The following is a 25,342-nucleotide window of genomic DNA, read 5'->3' as shown; positions in this document are numbered from 1 at the left end:
TATTTCACTGATTTGGCGACCGTCAAACGTCATCAGGGAAACGGTTTGAATTTCTGCTTAGTAAAAAAACATTAGTGTGCCATTTGGGACGTCACTACATACATATACTATCCAGTTGAGTGTGTAAGTGCATAAGTACATAGTGCATATGTGCATAGTATATAGTGTGCCATTTTTGACGCAGCTACAATCTCACGGCAATTAAATTTTTGATTTAGTGCACCCTTGTATTGAAAATGTATTGAAAATGTATGCAAAATGACTACCCTTTTGGTAAATATTATTAATATTAATAATTAAATATTATTAAAAATTGATGTGTGCTAACAAAATAAAATATTTAAACAAATTTTAAGTGGTTTAATTTTTTTATATGTTTTTTTAGTCTTGGTTATTTTTCTACCTTAAATTAAACTAAATGAAAATGACAAAAAAAAAAAAATCATAGGATGACCAATAATTTTGACTTCAACTGTACATATCAGTGTTAAGTGTGTTTTTCAGATTCATAAAGTGCATTGAATGTCAGATTCTCTTTAAAAACAACAAGGAACAACAAGTCTTAGATTCTCTCTCACCGTATGTGAAATATCTGACGTCCGGCGGCAGAGTGACCATGGACAGATCTGGAGCGTGGATCTTCTCGTCCACATACTCCTGCGCTTTCATGGCCTGCATGAAGGCAAAGAAGCGAGCAGTGAAAGCGGCGATGAAGATGGAGAGCATCCCGAAATCCAGAACGTTCCACAGCTGCATGATGTATTCCCTCGGGCCCTCCGTCCACAGCTCTTTACACTCCGACCACATCATTCCTGCACACATCACACAAATTTCATTTTGAACAATTCCATGAAAATGTCAACCTTGCTATGAAAAGAGTTATGTTTTTACCAAAATAGCGAAACCCTAAGTTTTTTTTTTATGTATGTTTGCACATAAAATGCCTCTGTCAGCGTTTTCAAACAATTACTGTAGATTTGATTTCCCAAAGTCACACAAGTGGCAATTTCACATCTGTCACATCCATAAGAGAGGGGCGCCACATCTATAACAAAGCTTTTCCCTCATAAAAGCAAAAAAGTCAAATCAAATAAATCAGTCATGTTTGTTATATAGTGAGCTGACTCTTATCCTTTTGATTAGCATTGTTTCTCGTAGGTTGTGCCGTTTAATTCACAGAATTTCAAGCATGTACTGTAAACTAATCCATAACACGTTTATTTCCCTCATTTAAAAAAAAAAAACTTTACAAATTGATATCTTTGTCATCCCATAACTCTAACCAGCTTGAACCAGCGACCTTCTTGCTGTGAGGCAACATCACTACCCATTGTGCCACCACGCCCTCCATATAAATATATATATATATATATATATATATATATATATATATATATATATATATATATATATATATATATATACAACAGTTTTGTCTGGTTCTTGAATCTGATTGGCTAATAACTGTGATATATTTAATTAATATCAGCACCCGTAAAGCCTCTTTACCCTTTGTGTATTACTCCGCCCACATACAGCCAGCAAAAAGCAGACACTACAGACCTAAAGTTTAAAAGATGCTTGCTCAGCTGTTTAACTGTCAGCTTATGATTTGAATCCAAGGCGGAAGAAAGTAGTTCCTCATACAAAAGGGTTTTTGAGACTCTCCATGTTTGATTTTGTTTTTATATACACAATTATGCCGTCAAATTGTTGTAAAAACGCAATGTCACACTCGTAGCAGTGTGATATGGCTGTATATCGGCACTGGTTGGGGCACTGAAGCACTCGGCCTGCGGTCTCGTGCCATCGCAAAATTTTCTATTTTGTTTTAGCTGTTGTTGTCGTTTTCCAATTATATTCTATAATGTAAAAATAAAAAAAATTAAAAATTAATTTAAAGCAGACATATAGGTAAAAAAAGATGAACATACAGTTAAAGTCAGAATTATTAGCCCTCCTGTATATTTTTCCCTTCCAATTTATGTTTTTTCAACACATTTCTAAACATATTAGTTTTAATAAATCAACTCTAATAACTGATTTATTTTATCCTGGCCGTGATGACAGTAAATAATATTTGACTACATATTTTTCAAGATACTATTCAGCTTATAGTTAAAGGCTTAACCAGGATAATTAGGCATCACCAGTGTCGATATACAGCCATATTGCACTGCTACTCATGTGATATTGCTCATATATATATATATATATATATATATATATATATATATATATATTGTTTAAATTTATTATTATTTATTACCTATGTAGTAAGATGAGTAAGAACAAAGCAACACAATTACATTTTTAAGCACTTTATCCGAAATTTTTAAAACGTTAGATAAAAATGTTTAGGATTTTACGATATTTTCAAATACTTAGGAAAATTCTTACTAGAATTTATGGCAAAGTGTATTTCAGTCATTTACTTTTTAATAATATGTGATCAATTTGTAATAAAACATTTGAATTCTGTAAGAACGCACAATTTTTTATGTAAACTTGTAAATTTACTTTAGTGAAAACATATCAAGTGTTACTTATTAAATTTTGTTACAAAGACTGCAATCCAAAATCTTGGTTGGTTAAAATGTGATTTATTTTTTCTTTGCTTAACATATCATTTCTTTTTCACTTCTGGTTAATATCTTATTACTTTTAAGTTTAAATTTATCTAAGTGAAGTTTAGCTTAAGTTTAGATTAGAAGCTGAATGCGAACAAAACAGCATTCTCTTTTAATGGCATTAACAACTGTTAACAAGTTTTCATTTTCAAATATTTCCAAATGATGTTTATCAGAGCAAGGATTTTATCACAGTATTTCCTTTTTTTTTCTTCTAAGTCTGATTTGTTTTATTTTGGCAAGAGTAAAAGCGGTTTTAAAAAAATTAAGTTCAATATTATCAGCCCTCTTAAACAATATATTTTTTGATTGTCTACTGAACAAACCACCATTATACAATGACTTGCCTAATTACCCTAACTTGCCTAATTATCCTGGTTAAGCCTTTAACTATAAGCTGAATAGTATCTTGAAAAATATGTAGTCAAATATTATTTACTGTCATCACGGCCAGGATAAAAGAAATGAGTTATTAGAGATGATTTATTAAAACTAATATGTTTAGAAATGTGTTGAAAAAACATAAATTGGAAGGGAAAAATATACAGTAGGGCTAATAATTCTGACTTTAACTGTATGTTCATCTTTTTTAACTTATATGTCTGCTTTAAATGAATTTTTAATTTTTTTTTATTTTTATTTTTACATTATAGAATTCAAATGGAAAACAACAACAACAGCTAATACAAAATAGAAAATACAAATCAAAATCTCAATGGATCCAAATGTGATTGATTGTCTTTGCATAACATATCATTTCTTTTTCTATTACATCTGATTATAAAAACCACAATTTGTACATGTGTTTGTAAGATCCACCAATTTTGATGAGACTAGAAAATGATAGTGCAGACAAAACTGACTACAGACTGAGCTCTTTCATATTAACATTTCAAGAAGACATAGAAGATAAGGAAGAGAGCGAAAGAGAGAGAGAATAAATCAGACAATCAAAGAGCCGGAGGAGAAAACACTCTGACAGAAAAATTAGGACAGGACCTGGGCAGATTCTGTTAAAATGATGAACTAAATTTGCATATTTAAAATTGTAATCTAAGTTAGAAGAATGCCAAAGGAAATCCAAAAAATCCCAGTAATCAAAAACGTCTCTCAGGTTTTCAAAGTGAAAAAAAAAAAAACACTCCATTAATTCTCCAAACTCCCAGGAGAAACACCACAGGAGGTACAGAAGGGTCACATTGAGCTCTCAACCATCAACACAACATAATAAACCTTCCCACACGCATACACTTTCCCGATGTTACCCTTCAGTGAGCAATATAATCCCATTCTGAACAACAATTCTGAACAAATCTGCAGAGAAAATTCTCTAAGAAATGAAGAATGTTGTAAAATAAAATGTTTAAAAGCATTCTGTAGCTCAATAGGAGTGTTAAGGCAACGTTTTTAAACCCAAAACATATTTACCTGGAATGCTACAAGCTTGACATATGAACTGGAAACTACTGCCTCACACTCAAACACGCACTATTTAGTATATTATTTTGTTTCAGGCATTTGAAATGACGCATGTTCGTTCATCACTGCCACAACTGCTGAAACAGATTTAATAATGCCAGGCCTTTTGCAGGCAATGCATCACTGAGAGGCCTGAAAGATGATTGGATTGGTTTTACAACATTTTCCCATTTCGTCTTTGGTTCTGAATGCACCTCATTATACAGCGGGGAAAGTTAGTATTGAACAGGTCATGTTTTCTCCAGGGAAATGAACCACATTTTGGTAAACACCCAAACAATACAAACATTAAAAAAACACAATTCTGAAAAATGAGTTCTGTGTAAAAATGAAATGACACAATGAGAAAATACTGAACTACTGAAATGTATTGAATACTTTATATAAAAGGCTTTTTTGGTGATGGCAGCTTAAAGACGCCTCTCATGTGCAGAATGAAGTCACATGCATTGCTCAGGTGTGAGTTTCTCACAGACTTCAACAGATTGTCAAACTCTTGATGGTTCTGTGGGTCTCGTCTATCAAATCTGAGCTTCATTTTGTATTTTCTATTGGGTTCAAGTCAGGTGACTGGCTGGGCCATTCTACAGATTGCTTTTCTTTCTGTGAAAGCATTTGAGAGACACCTTGGCTGTGTTTGGATCATTGTCTTGCTGAAATGTCCACCCTAGTTTCATCTTCATCCTCCTGCTAATGTAGATGTTGGACTGATCAGCTGATTTTCATTTACACTGAGGAAGGGCAGAGGGTTGCTGAAGAACTGCTGAGAGATTTCAGCTGCTGTCTGGGCTTTCCATGTCTTTCTACACCTTCCTATTCTTCGTGTGTTCAATACATTTTCTCCTGTGTCATTTCATTTTGCTACACATAACTTCATTTATAAACTAGTTGGTTTTATTTTCTTTGCATTCTTTGATTGTTACCAACGTCTGGAGAATATTTCAAGTCAACGGCACCTTTAGAAACAAATAAATAAATAACAAATTAATTAAATAAATAAATGAACATAAAAACACATAAACAAACAAACAAAATAAACAAGTAAACAAATTATAAAACAAATAAATAGACATAACAAATAAAAACAAACAAAGAAACAAACAAATAAATAAACAAGTAAACAAAATATAAATACACAAACAAACAAAAAAATAAATAAATAAACATACATACAAACAAACAAACAGACAGACAAACAAATAAACAAACAAGCAAACATACAAATAAATACACAAAAATGTAATAAATAAATAAACATAAAACAAACGAAGAGAAACAAACGAACAAATGAATAAACAAGCAAACAAACGAACAATTAAACAAATAAACAAATGTATTATAAATAAATAAACATACAGACAAACAAATAAATAAACAAACAAACAAATAAATAAATACACAAAAAATGTAATAAATAAATAAACATACAAACAAACAAACAAAGAGAAACAAATGAATAAATGAATAAACAAGCAAACAAACAAATAATTAAACAAATAAACAAATGTATTATAAATTAATAAACATACATACAAACAAACAGACAAACAAATAAACAAACAAACAAACAAACAAATAAATAAATAAATACACAATAAATGTAATAAATAAATAAACATACAAACAAACAAACAAACAAACAAACAAACAAACAAAGAGAAACAAATGAACAAATGAATAAACAAGCAAACAAACAAATAAATAAACAAGAAATATGTTTTCTGAGAAAAATGGTGACGTATTTAATACTTATTTTCCCCCGCTGTATATTAGGTTTAAAGAAATGGTCTGCATCTGTTTTTTTATTATTATTATTAAGAGGAATACTGTTACATTAGACATTTTGTTTTAGATATTTAGATTTTTTTTTTATTATTTTTAGTTATCACGTTCTAGATATAAACACTGAGCCAGAATCACATGCTGTGTTGTGTTGATGCACTATTGCTGCTGTGCCTCTTAATTATTCATGACATCATTAGTTTTTTCACTTTTCCTGGTGCAAAAATCTAAAAGTGTTGCTTACTGTTTCAGTCTTGACAAAGTGGCAGGCTTTCAATCAATGGGGACACCTTTAAAAGCCATGTTGGCTGTAAGTGTGTTAACCGATCGAACCTGCTCAAACTGTTGTCCATTAATGGTGTTAGTTTTTGAAATCATGCACACTGGTGACCTGAAAATGGTCACTTTGCGAACACTTAAATATTTACAGTTACTTTTTCAGGTCATGTGGGTGCACACACACCAATAATACTACTAGATGATTGCATATTAATAATTCAACTATCCAAATATCATCCGGATGCTCCGGTTGCCCCACACAGTCCAAACACATGCATAATAGGTGAATGAAATGAATTCAACTGGACATAGTGTGTGAGATGTTTGAGTGTATAGATGTTTCCTAGTGCTGGGCTGTGGCTGGAAGGGCATCCGCTGTGTAAAATATAGGCTGGATAAGTTAATTCTACTGTGGTGACCCCTAATAAATAAGGGACTAAGATGAAGAAAAAAATAGTAAATGAATGAATCTTAAACAAAGTCGTCCTGCTAACAAGGTTAAATAAACAAACAAATAAATAAACAAACAGATAAATAACAAATTAATTAAATAATTAAACAAACATGTAAACAAATAAATAAACAAACAAAATAAACAAGAAAAACCAACAAATAAATAATTAAATAAATAGACAAAAATAAAAACAAACAAAGAAACAAACAAAAATAAACAAGTAAACAAACAAATACACAAATAAACAAAAAATGTAATAAATAAATACACTTACAAACAAACAAAGAAACAAATAAATAAACAATCAAATAAACAAATAAATACACAAAATAAGCAAAAATGTAATATTTAAATAAACATACAAACAGACAAACAAACAAACAAATGAATAAACAAGCAAACCCATAAATAAATAAGCAAACAAACAAACAAACAAATAAATATGCAAACAAATGAAAACAAACAAATAAAATAAATTAATAATTAAATAACCAAATAAACATGTAAACAAATAAATAAAGAAGTGAACAAATAAATAAATAAACAAATGCACAAAAAATGTAATAAACAAACAAATAAAAAAACAAATGACCAAATAAATAAACAAGCAAACAAACTAACAAATAAACAAGTAAACAAATGAACAAACAAACAAATAAATATGTAAACAAATAAAAACAAACAAATAAATAAACAAACAAACAAATAAAATAAACAAATAATTAAATAAACATGTAAACAAACAAACAAACAAACAAGCAAACAAGCAAACAAACAAACAAACAAACATGTAATCGGATAAAATAAATCAAAATTAATAAATAAATAAATTAATTAATTAATAAACATGTAAACAAATAAATAATAATAATAATAATAATAATAATAAATAAATAAATAAATAAATAAATAAATAAATAAATAAATAAATAAGTAAATAAATAAATAAATAAATAAATAAATAAATAAATAAATAAATAAATAATTTAGATTTGTTATAGCCTTTGTATATTGCACATTTCTTATGATGTTTTTAAGTCCTTTTATTTATCCTCAGGTAAGTTGCTTTGGATTTATTTAAATTAAGATTTATACACAGATTAGACAGATTTATATGTGTAGTCATTCATTCCTGTTTATTTGATGACTAGTCTAGTTTTAGGCTATTCTTAGACGTATATTAGACTTACTCTGATAGCCCAAATTTAGCCTTGTTTTAGCCAAGCTGTCTACGTTTAAAAGTCTACTAGATGTCTGTAAGACATAAAATTGTTTGCTGGGACTACACTACAGTATCACTACTGCCCAGCACAACTCTGTAAGGATATAAGCATTTAAGAAGACATTATTTTCTGTCCTGTCAGAGAACGTTGGCTGTAATCCACTCAAACTCTGGCGCTCAATCGCTCTCATCAGGTGGAAGCAATTGAACGCTTCATTGATCCTCCTGCTCTGGGCCTCCAGTGAGAGCTCTATTTCTGACAGCCCAGGACAAAAAAAAATGTCAACCGCTTGATTAAATATCCCGTTCTACTTAAACAGATAGAAGAAAGAGCAACTGCACATAAGACAACGTGACGATGCCTATTGTTTCCTCTAAAAAGTGATACTAAATGGTAAATCTTTACCTTTAACTTATGGTTTAATAAACAAACAAGCAAACAAACAAACAAATAAAGAAATAATTAAATATTCAAATAAATAAATAAATACACATTTAAACAAATAAACAAACAAATAAATAATTAAGTAAGCAAATAAAAAAAGAATTAAATACAAAAACATGTAAACAAACAAAAACAAATAAAGAAACAAATAAAGAAATAAACAAGTAAACAAATAAAAACAAAAAGGAATAAACAAGTAAACAAACAAACAAACAAATAAATAAATAAATAAATAAATAAATAAATAAATAAATAGACAAACATGTAAACAAACAGACAAACAAATGGACAAATAAATAAACAAACAAGCAAACAAACTAATATACAAACAAGGAGTCAACAAACAAACAAACAAATAAACATGTAAACAAACAAATAACATAAATAAAGAATTTAATAAATAAATAAATAAATAAATAAATAAATAATTAAACATGCAAACAAACAAAAAAATAAATAAATATTGTGTGAAAAAAATACAGTGAAAAATCCCTTACTCTGTTAAACTGAAATTCACAGGAGGGCGAATCATTTTGATCAGCATATTGGTGTGTATGTAAACCAGCTCATAGGTGATAAACAGCCCACATCCCTACCTGCCACCCAGACCATGATGAGTATTTCTGTCCATGAGAACTGAGTGGTCTTGACCCTGAAGATCTGCAGCGGGTGGTCAGTGACAGTGACGTTGGGAAGCGTGGTGATGCCCTCGAAGCGGTCAGACGCGTTGAACACCAGCAGACACAGGAAGATGATGAAGGAGGCCGCGTGAGCCACAAACTTCATGAAAGGACTGCGCAGGATTTTACCAAGCTGAGAAACAGATGAAGAAAGCAGATCAACAGATATGATTAATAACAAAACAAGTTTCATCATACAACAGACAATACTACTGATAATTAATGGGGAATGTGTTGTAGGAGCTGGAAGTGTTGAGGTTTTGTGAAGCTTGATAGAGTTTTACCTTACTACACGGGGCAAACCAATAGCCCACGGCGAGCAGGGGAAGTCCCAGCGCCACCACCAACACAACCAGACACTTGACCGCAGTGGTTTGCTCCCGAAGACCAGACAGATTCTCGTACCAGATCGTCAACAACTGCTGCTGACAGTTTGGATGTGCCACAAACTGAGGAAAGATAGACAGGACAATGTTATTATGATATTGTGTCTATTTTGTTAACAGACGCAGAAGTATTTTTATTTCAACTGGAGGTCTTGTGTGATATATAGTCAGTTAAAACTTTTATGTGTTGGGAGATTTCAATTGCAGCATTCACCCACTCTGACAATTTCATGTGTAATATGATATAATAATAATAATAATAATAATAATAATAATAATAATAATAAATAATAATAATAATAATGATAATAATAATAATAATAATAATAATAATAATAATAATAATAATAATAATAATAATAATAATAATAATAATAGCCCAAAGGATAAAGGAGTGATATTAAGCCTGGTTATCAACTTAATTTTTTGTAATTTAGAATTTAAAATGATATAATATTAAAGCATTTGAAGTACTTAAACTAAACTAAAAATCTAAACAGATAAAATAAATAAATAAATAAATAAATAAGCATAAATAATAAAATATGATTAAATAAAAATAAATACATAAAATAAATTTTAAAAATTAAGTAAAAAGTATTGAATACATGCCTTTAATTTTTTTTATTTATAATATTAGAGAATTTAAAGTACTTATTAAAATAAACTACAAAGCATCATGTCATGCATTATGCTTCTTTTTTAAAATATATATATATATATATATATATCTAGCTAAATATAAATAGCAATAACCAAAGTGCTCTAAATTAATAAATACTAATAAAAAATGTAATTAAATAAATGAAAAACAAAATCAATAAACATGCCTTTTATATTTTTTTAGTTAATTTGAAATAAAATTATATAATATTAAAGCATTTGAAGTACTTAAAAACATTTCTCATAAACTACAAAACATCATGTCATGCATTTTGCCTCTTAAATAAAATATTTTTTATCCAGCTAAATATCAATAACCAAAAGCGCTGTGAATGAATAAATAAATAATAAAACAAATAAAAGTAAATATACATTTATAAATGCATGCCTTTTCTAAATAAAATGATATAATATTAAAGCATTTGAAGTACTTTACCATAAAAGCATCATGTCATGCATTATGCCTCTTTAATTTAATATTTTTATCCAGATAAATACAAATAGCAATAACCAAACGTACTGTGAATAAACAAACAAAAAACTTAATAAAATAAAATAAAAATTCATTAATGCACACATTTATCTTTTTTTATACATTTAAAATAAAATTAGATAATATTAAAATATTTGAAGTATTTAAATTAAATAAAAAGCATGTCTATAAAGTATCATGCATTATGTCTATAGCAATAACCAAAAGAACTGTAAATAAATAATATTAATAATAATAATAATAACAAATAAAATTAAATAAAAATTAAAACACGTGCCTTTAAAACAATTTTTAAATATGTTTTAAATAAAAATGTGATTCTAACACATTTGAAGTGCTTAAAAACATTTATTATATAACAATTATAAGGTTATAAATAAAAATATTAAGCAATTAATTAAATAAGCCTACAATAACAGTACATTAATACTACATAAAAACTGCCCGTCTCTGACAACAAATAGAAAATTATTAAAATATATGTTAAAAATTAATATAATATTTCAAGAGATTAAACAAAAAAATGGAATGTACTTTACAAAGCATAATTACAATGTGATTAGACATTTACTTAACATTTCTATTAAGCAGGACCACAATAAATTGTTATTTTTGAACATTCTCTTCATCAAAGTCTCCTAAATAATTATGATTTAAGAAATAGCTATTCAATTATTGTTATTATTGCTATTTAGTACCATCAAAAATGTATTCACTTTTATTAATTAAAATAAATAGTTTTTATTTTATTTTGTTTTTATTTTAAACTGTTATATTAAAATGTTTTATTCAGGATCATTAAAGTAATGATGCTGATATTTCATTACCTTTGCAACAGTTCATTTAACTGTAACAATACTTCAAAGCATAATTAATTTTCTATATATTTTATGTTAAATAAAGCTCATCATCTTGGTGAACATCTTCATGGTGCATTAATTCCTGAGAGGATTCTTACATGTTAATGCTGCTTAATCCAGTTGAATTATGCAAACTGCTTTATATTAAGCACTTAGCAAACAGCATCTGGCACGGCCATGAACACAGAATTATGACTTTGCTGCTGTGTGCAATTACGGCATCTTTGGGCGGAAAGTTTGCTGGAAATATCACCATGGCAACAAAGCATCAAGTCATGGCAGCACACGCAGCTCATCTGTGGATGGAGCAGAACGGGCTTCTGGTCATTATGATGTCAAATCACTGAAAAATTCACTTAGAGAGCGTGCATTACTCCTGTCAGGAGGAAGACCGGAAGAACAGTGGAAAAAAGACCAACCACAATACAGTTATTCAGCAGATCCCTTTCCTCTGATGACTATATAAGTCAGAATTATTCAACCTCCTGTGAATTTTTCCTTGGTTGTCATAGATTTCCCAAATGATGTTGAACAGATTCAGGGTTTTTTCACAGTATTTCCTATAATATTTTTTCTTCTGTAAAAAGTCTTATTTGTTTGATTTCAGCTAGAATAAAAGCAGTTTTTTTATTTTTAAAAACAATTTTTTTGGTCAAAATTATAAGCCCCCTTAAGCAATATAAATTTTTCTGACTGTCTACAGAACAAACCATCTTTATACAATGATTTGCCTATATTTTCTATAGGATGCTTTACAAGATATGTGTGTATATACATTAGATTAGTCAGTACCAAAGTCAAAACGGAAACTTATCTAACAAAATAACTTAAGATCACAATGCAAAAATTGATTATTTATTATTTAGTAAAAAGGAAAATCATAATAAAAATTTTGTATTTTTAAAAATCGAAATATCAAGTTAAAGCTTTACATAAAAATGTAAAGAAAAAATTTTAAGAAAAATTTAGATCAAGTATTTAATTATTTAATAAAAAGAAAAAAAACAAAATTCAAATCAAAAATCAAACAATAAAATTTTAATATTGATTAATGAAAATAAAAGATATGGCAGAGAAGATATGGCAAATGCAGCACAGTTATTTTAAAACACATGTGGGCCACTTTTGGCAAATATTCGGCAAAGTACACTCTGGCTAATGCAACCATTAGCCTATAGTTGAGTAGAGCCTATAGTAGAGTTGTCCTAAAACAAATGTGGGCCACTTTTGACAAATATTTTGCACAGTTAGCTCTGGCTGATGTGGCTGTGAGCCTATAGCAGCCCAGAGAAGATTTGGCAAATGTGGCCCAGTTATCTTAAAACATATGTGGACCGCATAGACTAAAGTCACCATCATGGAGAAAACTGTTTGCTTTAGTTGGGCTATAAATATATATATATATATATATATATATTAAGTATTCGCAGATGATTGGCGCTTGGATTGGCAGTGGCTATAAAAACCTGCAGAGAGCATGGGTTCGATGGCTCCTCGCTCTCTCTCGATTTCCCTGCTTGTACTCAGTTGAGAACGTGATCCAATGAGTGTTTGCTTGTATCTCTTTGTGGCTTTGTGAGATGCCGTTGTGTTAATTTTTAACCGGCGATTGAAGCCCGGTTTTCTGTCTCACTGTCGGGCTTGGAGCATGCAGGGAGGTTTGGTGCCTTATTTGTTATTTTCGTTTTCTCCTGTGTTTGTTAGTAGGGAGGTAAGTTTTCTGTATTTTATTTTATTTGTTTTCCAGGGAAGTTTAATCTAATTTAGTTAGCTTGGTTTATTGTCATTTATTTTGGCTGAACCCCTCCTGATGTTATTTTTGCTCCTTATTTCTGTAAATAAATCATACTTTCTTGTTAATTCTTAGCGGTTGTGTTTTTGGTATATATTTTGGGGAGAGAGAGCGTGGGGGCACCAGCGATTATATTTTAAATCCCTGTTATTTTGTTATGTTTTGGTTAAATCTCTTTTTGATTAAGGATTTTTAATTTAATTCATAACAATATATATATATATATATATATATATATATATATATATATATATACACACACACACACACACACACACAGTTAAAGTCAGAATTATTAGCCCCACTTTGAAAATTTTTATTTTTTTTAAATATTTCCTAAATGATGTTTAACAGAGCAAGGAAATTTTCACAGTACGTTTGATAATATTTCTTCTTCTGGAGAAAGAAGAAATTATTTTTTTATTTCTGCTAGAATAAAAGTAGTTTTTAATTTTTTAAACACCATTTTAGGGAAAATTTCACCATTTAAGCAAATTTTTTTTTTTTGATAGTCTACAGATCAAACCATCATTATACAATGACTTGCCGAATTAGTCTAACCTGCCTAGTTAACCTAATTAACCTAGTTAAGCCTTTAAATGTCACTCTGAGCTGTATAGAAGTCTCTTGAAAAATATTTAGTAATAAAAGTTGCTGTCATCATGACAGAGATGAAATAAATCATATATTAGAAATGAGTTATTAAAACTATTATGAATAGAAATGTGTTGGAAAAAATCTGCTCTCCTTTAAACAGAATTTGGGGAAAAAATAAAAAGAGGGGGCTAATAATTCTGACTTCAACTGTATATATAAATATAATTAATCGAAGATACATAAATGTTTATAGTTTATTTGCCTACTTTTATTTAAAATTTGGGATGGGTGCAATAGTACACCACCTTTCTTTAGGACTACACCACTGGAAAACACTTATTAGGAAGTCTGCTTTTTAGTTATTCTTATTTGAACTTTACCAGTGAGACAGTTCACGAGAACTTCTGTCAGTTTTTATGCATCCAAAGTTTATTAAAAAGCCATCTCCATTCCTCCCGAGTGTCACGAGAATCCAACACGTGTTTTCTGGGCCATGTACAGACACTCCGTCACCTCCAGTGTGCCTCTGTTCCGTATTAAGGTAGTAGGTTAATTAATCTGAATCCCGGGAGAATAACAGGTGTTAATTTCACGGCTGTCCTACAAACCATTTCCTGCCATAAATTACAAGGCTCAGAATAAAATGACTTGAAAATACGTCCACATAATTATATGAAAGAATGTGAACTGAGGATGAAAGAACGGCTATGAATAACAGAGCGCAATTATATGACTGAGAAGAGGCAGCGGACGAGAGAATGAAAGATCTGAGAATGAGGACGATCAGTTTTAATGCATCTGACTTCATTTGAACCCATATTTAGCATTTCAAGGTCTTCATAGATGGATTGTGTTAGTTCAAGTATTTTTACTAGCATGAACAAATAATGAATAATACATTTATTACAGTATCTATACATCTTTGTTAAAGCTAGCTAATGTAAATACAGGCATTCTTTGCTAGTTCTTGTTAACCTACAGTGTATTAACTTTATAATAAATGTCAAAGGTGCGGTATATAAGTTTTTGACTCTTCTTAAGCATAAAAACACCATAATATGTTTGCAGATGTTTAAGAAACATGCTAAGTGAACATTCCTGTTCATCTGAAAAACAATCCTGAAGTCAGATATTCAGCTTTGAACATGTCTGTTGAACACGTCTGTCTTTGTTTTGGTTATTTTAACCTGCACATTGCCAGTTTAGCCAATTATACTTCAGCACCCCGGGTTGCCTTGATGGAAAACAGCGTATTTCATTTATTCAGTTATAAGGCTCTCAAAATACGCATCCGTGACCAAAATGCGACTTCAGGTAGACAGTAGCAGACTTCACAATGAGACACTGATTCAGAGTTCCACAAGAGGTGCTTATTAATTCGCAAATAATATAAATATTATGTAGGGCGAAGCAGTGGCGCAGTAGGTAGTGCTGTCGCCTCACAGCAAGAAGGTCGCTGGGTCGCTGGTTCCAGCCTCGACTCATTTGGCGTTTCTGTGTGGAGTTTGCATGTTCTCCCTGCGTTCGTGTGGGTTTCCTCCGGGTGCTCCATTTTCCTACACAGTTTTAAGACATGCGGTACAGGCTAAATGGTCCTAAGTGTATGAGTGTGTGCGTGGATGTTTCCCGGAGATGGCTTGTGGCTGGAAGGGCATCCGCTGCGTAAAAACTTGCTGGATAAGTTGGCGGTTCATTCCATTGTGGTGACCCCGGATTAATAAAGGGACTGAGCCGACAAGAAAATGAAATGAAATTAAATAAATATTATGTATGTAAACATTAGGTGAGCAGGTTACATTGTAACCCTGTGTCCTAACAACACGCTATATGACGAGATTTGCAGCGATAAGCTATTTAGGGCCATTCACACCAGGATGCATTTTGCTCACATTTTTCGTCGTCGTTTAATGCCTCGTGACTAATTAAAGGGCACCGTGATTGTGATCATGCACACCAATGCGCAAAACACCAGGCGTAAAAGAGTCATTTTTAAAGAAACGCCTCATGCTCGTTTTTATTTTTGTTTTGACGCACAGTGTCAAAATCTTCTCCACCAATCAGGGGTGTGTTTTCATCGTTAGCCAACTAAGGTCGCAAGTTCCGTCATTACAAACATAGTTCGTTGATTTGGCGTTTCCCAAATCCATCGTTCCAACAAACATTCACAAACTGCGTCGCAAACTTGTGCACTTGCAACTACACCTTTGGAGCCGTAGTTAGAAACATAGTTCCTGTCTATGTTCTTTTCCCACTTATCCCCCCTATGCCCTAATAATTTAGAACCTTCTAACATTCAAACTTGGAATGATTCAAAATTAAAAAAGCATTAAAGTCATCTTTCTTAAGTGTAATTCGCTTTCAAAGTTTTTTACAGTTCAGTTTTAGTGATCTTCATGTCTACAATTGTGCTCCCTTCGCAGTGCACTTTGAAAACATTGATATCATTTTGATATGAGTGACATATTATTTCAAAGCGGAATTTATGTTACGAAAATGGCATTTTTTATGTTAAAAAATGGCAGCTGTAGTTGCTTGCATTTTGGATTAAAAATATAATTAATAAAGAAAAGAAAATGAACTTTTTTACTATAAACTACCGCATTTCATCAGTTTATACTGTTGCAGACACCAGTGTTTTGAAGTAGTAACATTTACACTTCGTATCCTTTTCTAAACAACAGCAGCGACTTCTCGAAAAGTCCATTTCAAGAGTTCACACTTAGCTGATGATTGATTATAAAGCTTGTTTGGCATGCTGTCCCGTGAGAGCCCTGACCTCATTAGATCCTTGAGCCCGGGGCTCCCTCCCATTTGCAAGGCGAGAGGGAGTTTGAGCTCAGATAGATCTCGAGAACTCCCCTGCTGTAGTAGCTAATGAACAGATAGTGATTGCTCTTAAGAGATAACCACTTACTAGGAGCATGCCTGTGGTGCCGATTTGGATTAGTCAATTAACTTAAGTTGCATGTTTTTGGACGGTGGGAGGAAACCAGGGAACCCGGGGGAAACCCACGGGAGCACATTGAGAACGTGTAAACTCTGCATAAAAACATCGCCTGGCTTGGTAAGGACTAAAACCAGTGATGTTTTTGCTGTGAGGCAACAGTGCTAACCACTGGGCCACCATGCCACCCATCTAGGAAAGGAGGAGTAGGGGTGGAAGGGGGGATTATTCAAAATGAAGATGGCTGTTAATGGCTTAGGAATCGTCTGATTGGTGAATCATAAATTGAATAATGCAGCACCGGTTGCAAGCAATCATAAGCATGTGATCCTTTCAAAATTAGTTTATAAATAAACTTCACTTACAGTTGTTTATTGTATATATATTAAGGAAACTTACTGTTAATCAGGTTATGGAGTTCTACTGTAGCTTTTTTGCCGTTTTTTTACTAAAGAAATCACTGTCATTATTTACAGCATGAGCCTAAATAGTTTAGACGCCCTGAGTAGCATTAGCAGACATTATTGTGTTGCACTAAACTGTGTGTGTGTGTGTGTTTTCTCCGTGATTATCAGTGAATCTGCGGCCTGCGGTGTCACTTTCACTCTAGTCATTTGTAAGCGGGAGCCCTGAGCAACAGCGAGAGCAAAGCTTTTCTGTCTGTCTCTCTGGAGGGACAAACAGGCTCATTACAACACAGATATCAGTGTCAAAACATCGCCATCCACGAGCATCTCTCTTCATCTTCAGAGACAGCTGATGGCTTTAAAATCGAAAATGTCTGAAACAGCGGCGCTCTGATCTGAAGTTTTGCGCTAAGAGGATCTGGGAATAGTGACGATGCAAGAAAGCTGAGAGAAAAAAAAAAGATTTAAGGAATCAAAAGGGATGAATAAACCTCACACATCAATGGATGTCAAGCCAGATCAGAGTTTAAAGGATGATTCAGGCTTTACTACAATGCACAAAGACTTGCGACTCATTTTATTGCAGCTAAGATGTAAAAAATATATACTTTTCACAGTTGGAAATTAAATAAATAAATGTTGTTTAGAGTATGCGTTACAGTAATATTTTATTATTCAGTTTTCCTACTTAATTTTTTAGGTTTGATTCAGTTTGCTACTTCCCTTCCTATTGTTCAACACAGGCTCATTGTGAAAACGTTCCCACGTATACATTTCTGGAGAGCACAAATTATGTAGCCAGAGCAACATATGGCTGCATTTCGTCTTTAAAATGGTAGGATACAGCCGACTGCTTCAGTTTCTTTTCACGCTAGCAGCTGACTGCGTTCTTACATGTAGATGGCTTTTCCGATGTTACCAGTTTGCCTTGTGGCTAGTCACGTACATCAGTGGACTTGAGACGCAGAGCAAAGTTGCCCACGAAGATTGGGTTTGAGTCCAGCTAAAACTGTTACAGAAAGCAGGTAAAACAAAAGGCTAAAAAAAGTAAATAACAGAGTGAGAATGTGGTAAGATCTGAAAATGCAGTAAAAGTCAGGCAGACATGTTTTTTTTTTTCTTTTTCTGGATTGCTTTTGAAAACACTGATGGTTAGGTTTAGGAAAGGGGGTGGGTGGGGTTATCGGTTGGTTGGTCAGTCAATTGACAGCAGCTTCTGGTGGATTTACATGAGAATAGTAGGAGCAAATGGCACTAACGAGAGAAATTTGAGATCTGAAAAAATCGTACACAGCGGCCTCTGGTGGATTCGCGAAAACAAAAACTGCAAAAAAAAAAACAGCTCCTGGGACGTATTTTTCGCTGTCCGGAAATGTATGCATGGGTACATATCAATAATGAGCCTGGGTTGCTTTTGCTTGCAGTGGTGAGAGAAATTAATAATGAGAAACTATCAGTTTTATTTATTTTTTTTTTTTTTATTTTGATCAGTTTCAAAGTAAAAGATACTCTATCAAACACCTAGCAACCATACTAGCGACCCTAGAAACTATATGCAAATACACACACACACACACACACACACACACACAATTTTATTTTCTCCCAAGAGATGTTTTAAAGAGCAAGGAGGTATTCACAATATTTACAATGATACTTATCTTACGAAGTCTTTTTAATTATTATTTTACTGGAATAAAAGCATTATTATTATTTAAAAAATATTATTAGTTGTTAGTATTTTTTTCGATGGCTACAGAACAAATCACTGTTGTCTAATGACTTGCCTAATTAACCTAGCTAAACTTTAAAGCTCAATATTTCAAAATCATCCAGAGCGCAGATAGAACCTTATAATTTCAAGGTGACGAAATATAAAAAACTTGTTGTAGTTTGTTTATTATCGACAATGTGCTTTTGTATAATGTTATTATTATTAGCAATATTATTTATTATATGCAAATTTATATTTGTTTAAATAAAAAAAAGTTTAGATTTGTCCACCTGTGGGGTTTGCATCTCCATATGGGTCATAAGAATAGGACGTGTGTTTGGATATAACTCAGTTTTTTGACCACACTTTGTTATTATTGTTCATTTATTTGTTTGCTGGAAATTAGAACTGAATTTAGAAATAGTTTTAAAACAAATATTTTCGCTTAAACGAAATTAAATATGTAGGCTAATGGATGTCTTCAGTGGAGTGAGAACAACACCGTTTCCTTAGTCCAAAAAAGTAAAGGAGTAAAGTGAAGAGTAAAAGTAAAGAGAAAGTAAAGAGGCTGAATGGAGGAGGCTTGTTCTTTATTTTTGGGCTGCAGATGCTCTGTTTAACTCGTTTTCTCGCTAGTGAAGTTCTCAGTTTTTTCACTTACAAAGTCTGCCATGTAAATAGCAAATGAGCCATGGCACGACGCAACTGATTCTTAAAGGGAATGAGAAATGAGACTCTGATTGGTTTAATGCACGTTACGCTCAAAACACACCCTTTACTCATTAAGGGAATAAGCACAAGCCTGGGCGCAAACCGTATTTTTCCATAGCAACAGTGAATTTAGACCCCTTAATGCACAGGGGGACTAATAATTCAGGAGGGCTGATAATTCTGACTTCAACTGTATATCTAGTTTCAGAAAAACTCTCTGCTGCTTCTTCACTGAATCAGCTCAGGTTTAAATGCTTCTCCTATTTTCTGCATTACCGTATGTCACAGCAAGGTCATGTGGCATGTTTTGGTAGATGGTCTGAGATCATTCACTGTCTCCTGCTATATGTGTGTTTGTGTGAGAGAGTGGAAAAGAGATCCATTGTTCTTGTCAAGAGCTGCCGTTGGGATTTGGTGTTTCTGCTGATGAGTAAATGTTACTGGGAGTGAATCCTAACATGGGTGACAGACCCTCCCAATGATTCGTGAGCCGTTGTGTTTCTCTCAGGTTACACTCAGTGTAAACGGGGGACAAGCTTTCCTCTAAGCCCTGGCAATTTTCCAGTCTGATTGGTTGTGAATCAGGATGTGCTGGTTTTTATGTGTCTGATGGGTGATCAGAGAAATGCCTCACCACATGATCACGACTGAAACTGCACCAGAGAGACACATTACTAACACAAGACAGGAACCATTCCTGTGACTCTCAACATCTTCTGTATTTCCATGTGCTGCAGATCACTTTATTCAGTATATATCTTTTGTTCAATGTGTATACTAATTGCATTGTTTTAGATGTATTATTTTAACTGCTAAACCAACATTTCTAGCCAACATGGTTCTCAATATATCTTTGTGAATGCTCAAGAGACAACTGCTATGTTAGTTGAGCAAAGAGTTATGTTATTGTTTGGGAAATGTCCCTGACTGGATCATGTGAATCAGTGAGTTGATAACTAAAGACTCACTCTGACTGGATCATGTGAATCAGTGAGTCATTAACTGAAGACCCAATCTGACTGGATCACGTGAATCAGTGAGTCATTAACTGAAGACCCAATCTGACTGGATCATGTGAATCAGTGAGTCATTAACTGAAGACCCAATCTGACTGGATCACGTGAATCAGTGAGTTGATAACTAAAGACTCACTCTGACTGGATCATGTGAATCAGTGAGTTGATAACTGAATACTCACTCTGACTGAATCAACTGAATCGGTGAGTTGATAACTGAAGACTCACTCTGACTAATTCATGTGAATCAGTGAGATGATAACTAGAGACTCACTCTGATTGGATCATGTGAATCAGTGAGTTGATAACTAAAGACTCATTCCGACTGAATCATCTAAATCAGTGTGTTGATAACTGAATACTCACTTTGACTGAATCATCTGAATCGATGAGTTGATAACTGAAGACTCACTCTGACTGAATCATCTGAATTGTTGAGCTGATAACTGAATACTCACTCTGAATCATGTGAATCATTGAGTTGTTAACTGAAGACACACTCTGACTGAATCATTTGAATCAGTGAGTTGTTAACTGAAGACTCACTCTGACTGAATCATGTGAATCATTGAGTTGTTAACTGAAGACACTCTGACTGAATCATTTGAATCAGTGAGTTGTTAACTGAAGACTCACTCTGACTCAATCATGTGAATCAGTGAGTTGATTACTAAAGCCTCACCCTGACTGAATCATCTGAATCAGTGAGTTGTTACTGAAGACTCACTCTGACTGAATCATCTGAATCAGTGAGTTGTTACTGAAGACTCACTCTGACTGAATCATCTGAATCAGTGAGTTGATAACCGAAGACTCACTCTGACTGGGTCATGTGAATTAGTGAGTTGATAACTGAATACTCACTCTAACTGATTCATGTGAATCAATGAACTGTTATCTTACTCTAAATCATATGAATCAGAAAGTTAACTAAATACTCACCCTGAATGAATCATCTGGATCAATGAGATGTTAATTGAATACTTACTCACACTGAATCATCTGAATCAGTGAGTTGTTAACTGGAGACTCACTCTGACTGGATCATATGAATCAGTGAGTTGACAACTGAAGAGTAAATCAAGTGAATCAGTGAGTCGTTAACTAAAGACTCACTCTGACTGGATCATCCAAATCAGTGAGTTGTTAAATGAAGACTCACTTTGACTGGATCAAGTGAATCAGTGGGTTGATGACTGAAGACTAACTGACTGAATCATGTCAATCAGTGGACTGTTAACTGCAGATTCACTTTAACTGGATCATCTGAAACAGTGAGTTGATAACTGAAGACTCACCCTGACTGAATCATTTGAATCAGTGAGTTGTTAGCTGAAAACTCACTCAGAAAAGACCATCTGAATCAGTGAGTTACTGACTCAATGGAACCAATTGAATGAACTGATATATCAGCTCTTATATCGGCTATTCAAGGCTTTTCAGTTCAAAATAATTTGGAATATTTAGAAATCAGAGAAATGTGCAATATAATCATATTCAAGCCCTAATGTAATAATGCTATAAGCATACCTTGGAATGGAATACGAAATCCCACATCTGCCATTTAAATGAATGGCAGTATTACTAAGAGTAATATAGCAGAGCTTTACAAATTCTACGCCTCATTACTGAACATGGCCAAACATGCTACCATTAAACCACGACTTGTTTACCATCCCTCAAATCTCGGAGCACTCAACGCCCCAAACACACATCCCACAAACCCATATTTCATTCTATAAGTGACACCCCAAGCAGAGCCAATCACATCTCTACCCACTGTTCATTTAACAGCCTGAAATGCAGAGCAGCCATGAATTAATCACTGTAATGTGGACGACTGACTCTAAACTCATTTCCTAAAGCAAACCCCGAGTCCTCATGGGAGCGTTTAGGCCTTCTGAAACCTCATCTTTAAATTAGGCTTTAGGTCAGGATGGTGGAGCACGCTGCTGTTAACCTGATTAATGCTTCAGTCGGATTACTGTCCTGAGATTGAGCGTTTGGAGAAGTAGATGATTAAAGAAAACAACGTCAGTATAAAGGATTAGTCACACCTTCACAATAAAACGCATGTGATTAATTGGGGCTGTCTTTATCTATTGCTCTCTGCGTCTTGTTATTACATTTCAGACATACTTCACCCTAACGACTGTGAAAATATATGGGCAGAAGAATCGAAGCAGCTTTGGTATTTGTCAATCCTCATCAATCACAATGCTGATGAGCTTTCTGTAAACATGATTGAAAGGATTTATAAATGATTATTGAGGTTGCCTTAAGCCTTTTTTGCATTGATGAATTTTGTAATACAAATTGTTCAGGAGCAAAATAAATATAATAAATATAGTCACACGCTTTTTTAAACGATACTGATAGTGAATCAGAAATCATATTGAAAATTAGTATTGTTTCTTGTTCTGAAAATGTCATGGAGTAGCATGAACTGCAGCAGATCATCTTGACCATGTCTACATGCCTAAATGCATTGAGTTGCTGCCATGTGATTGGCTAATTAGAAATTTGCGTTAACGAGCAGTTGGAGAGGTGTACCTAATAAAGCTAATAAAGTGGCCGGTGAGTATATATATATATATATATATATATATATATATATATATATATATATATATATATATATATATATATACTCACCGGCCACTTTATTAGGTACACCTCTCCAACTGCTCGTTAACGCAAATTTCTAATTAGCCAATCACATGGCAGCAACTCAATGCATTTAGGCATGTAGACATGGTCAAGATGATCTGCTGCAGTTCAAATCGAGCATCAGAATGGGAAAGAAAGGTGATTTAAGTGACTTTGAACGTGGCATGGTTGTTGGTGCCAGTTGGGCTGGTCTGAGTATTTCAGAAACTGCTGATCTACTGGGATTTTCACGCACAACCATCTCCAGGGTTTACAGAGAATTCTCAGAAAAAGAGAAAATATCCAGTGAGCGGCAGTTCTGTGGGCGCAAATGCCTTGTTGATGCCAGAGGTCAGGGGAGAATGGCCAGACTGGTTCCAGCTGATAGAAAGGCAACAGTAACTCAAATAAGCACTCGTTACAATCTCTGAACACACAATACTCAGACTAGTTTCTTGAACATGACAATGAGCTCCCTGTACTCAAATGGCCTCCACAGTCACCAGAGCTCAATCCAATAAAGCACCTTTGGGATGTGGTGGAACGGGAGATTCGCATAGTGGATGTGTGCAGCCAACAAATCTGCAGTAACTGTGTGATACTATCATGTCAATATGGACCAAAATCTCTGACAAATATTTCCAGTATTTTGTTAAATCTAAGCCAGGGATGTCAAACTCAATTCCCGGAGGGCCGCAGCCCTGCACAGTGTAGTTCCAACCCTGCTCCAACACACTTACCTGTAGGTTTCAAACAAGCCTAAAGGACTCAATTAGTAAGATCAGGTGTGTCTAATTAGAGTTAGAACTAAGCTGTGCAGGGCTGTGGCCCTCCAGGAATTGAGTTTGACATCCCTGATCTAAGCCATGAAGGAACAGTTAAGGCAGTTCTGAAGGTAAAATGGGGTCCAACCCTTTACTAGTAAGGTGTACCTAATAAAGCGGCCGGTGAGTGTGTGTATATATATATATATATATATATATATATATATATATATTATATATATATATATATATATATATATATATATATATATATATATATATACACACATATATATATATATATATATATATATATATATATATATATATATATATATATATATTTTTTTTTTTTTTTTTTTTTTTTTTGATCAATTTAATGCATCTTTTTAAAATAAACAGTATTTATGTTGTTGTACTGCAGTAATAATTTATAATAATATATTTATGACATCACTCTATTTATTGTTGCTTAAATACATCCAGCCTTGGTAACCAGAAGAGACTTGCTTTATAAAATCTGAATTATTCAATAATGTTTCTGGCTGGTTGTGTAATCAAACAAATAATAATCTCACTATTTCAGTCAGAAATGACATTCATAATCAGCAACTTTTTCTTGCTCGCTCTAAAAGCGCAGCGCAAACATGTGATTATCTGCACACTTGCCTTCTTAACCTCATATTTAATGGCCAGTTTGACTCGGCTGAGCAGCGAGCGGTGATGCTGGCCCTCCTCCAGTTCAGCAGAAACATCCCCATTCAGGATGGCCTCCACCTCTTCTGTGTCTCTGCACAGGTCCAAAACACCAACCACGAAGTCTTTACACTGCATAGACAGCTTCCGGTAGTCGTTCTGCAGGGACAGAGAGAAAACAGCAAAGAAAGTGTGTTTAAAGCCCTGCAAAACATCAACTCTCAGTCTACAAGGTGTCATCCAGATGAGAAGGTTGACAGGTTTTAACAAGTACTTCAACATTGGCATCAACAGGAGACGGAGACTCACAATCATCTCCAAACACAAAAAAATGGGTTGACATCAGAACCAAACCTCAGGAATTTTGAATTTTGGTCACCTGACGTCACATCCTAAATCTAATCTAATGTTAATGTCTTATGACTAGGGCTGTAACTATACATCAAACCCACGATTCGGTTCGTATCCCGATTTTTTTTCCGTGTGGGGTAGGAAAAAAATATATTTTTAAAACTATTTTTTATTAAATAACATTTGAAAAATCTTTATAAACTAAACATCAAAGAACAATATTAACTATGCAAATTATTAACAATATAAATAGCCATATAGCCTATAAAATAAATAAATAGCAAAAGCTATATCACTTTTGTTTTCTTTTTAACAAAATACTGTTGTA

The 25,342-nt window shown here is 33.0% G+C and overlaps 1 protein-coding gene across 1 annotated transcript in view; it reads right to left on the bottom strand.

Annotated features, from left to right (window-relative positions):
* Positions 1 to 25,342, bottom strand: part of trpc3 (transient receptor potential cation channel, subfamily C, member 3) — a 58,216-nt gene that overhangs the window by 14,105 nt on the left and 18,769 nt on the right. The window contains 4 exon segments of the mRNA NM_001289884.2: positions 579 to 812; positions 8,888 to 9,104; positions 9,256 to 9,420; positions 24,637 to 24,822. Coding sequence (NP_001276813.2) covers positions 579 to 812; positions 8,888 to 9,104; positions 9,256 to 9,420; positions 24,637 to 24,822 — 802 coding nt within the window.

The sequence above is a fragment of the Danio rerio genome, chromosome 14 (assembly GCF_052040795.2).
Source record: "Danio rerio strain M-AB ecotype USA chromosome 14, GRCz13ab, whole genome shotgun sequence".
Classification (NCBI taxonomy): domain Eukaryota; kingdom Metazoa; phylum Chordata; class Actinopteri; order Cypriniformes; family Danionidae; genus Danio; species Danio rerio.
Note: the sequence above shows the minus strand (reverse complement) of the source record. Positions and strands in the feature narration are given on the sequence as shown.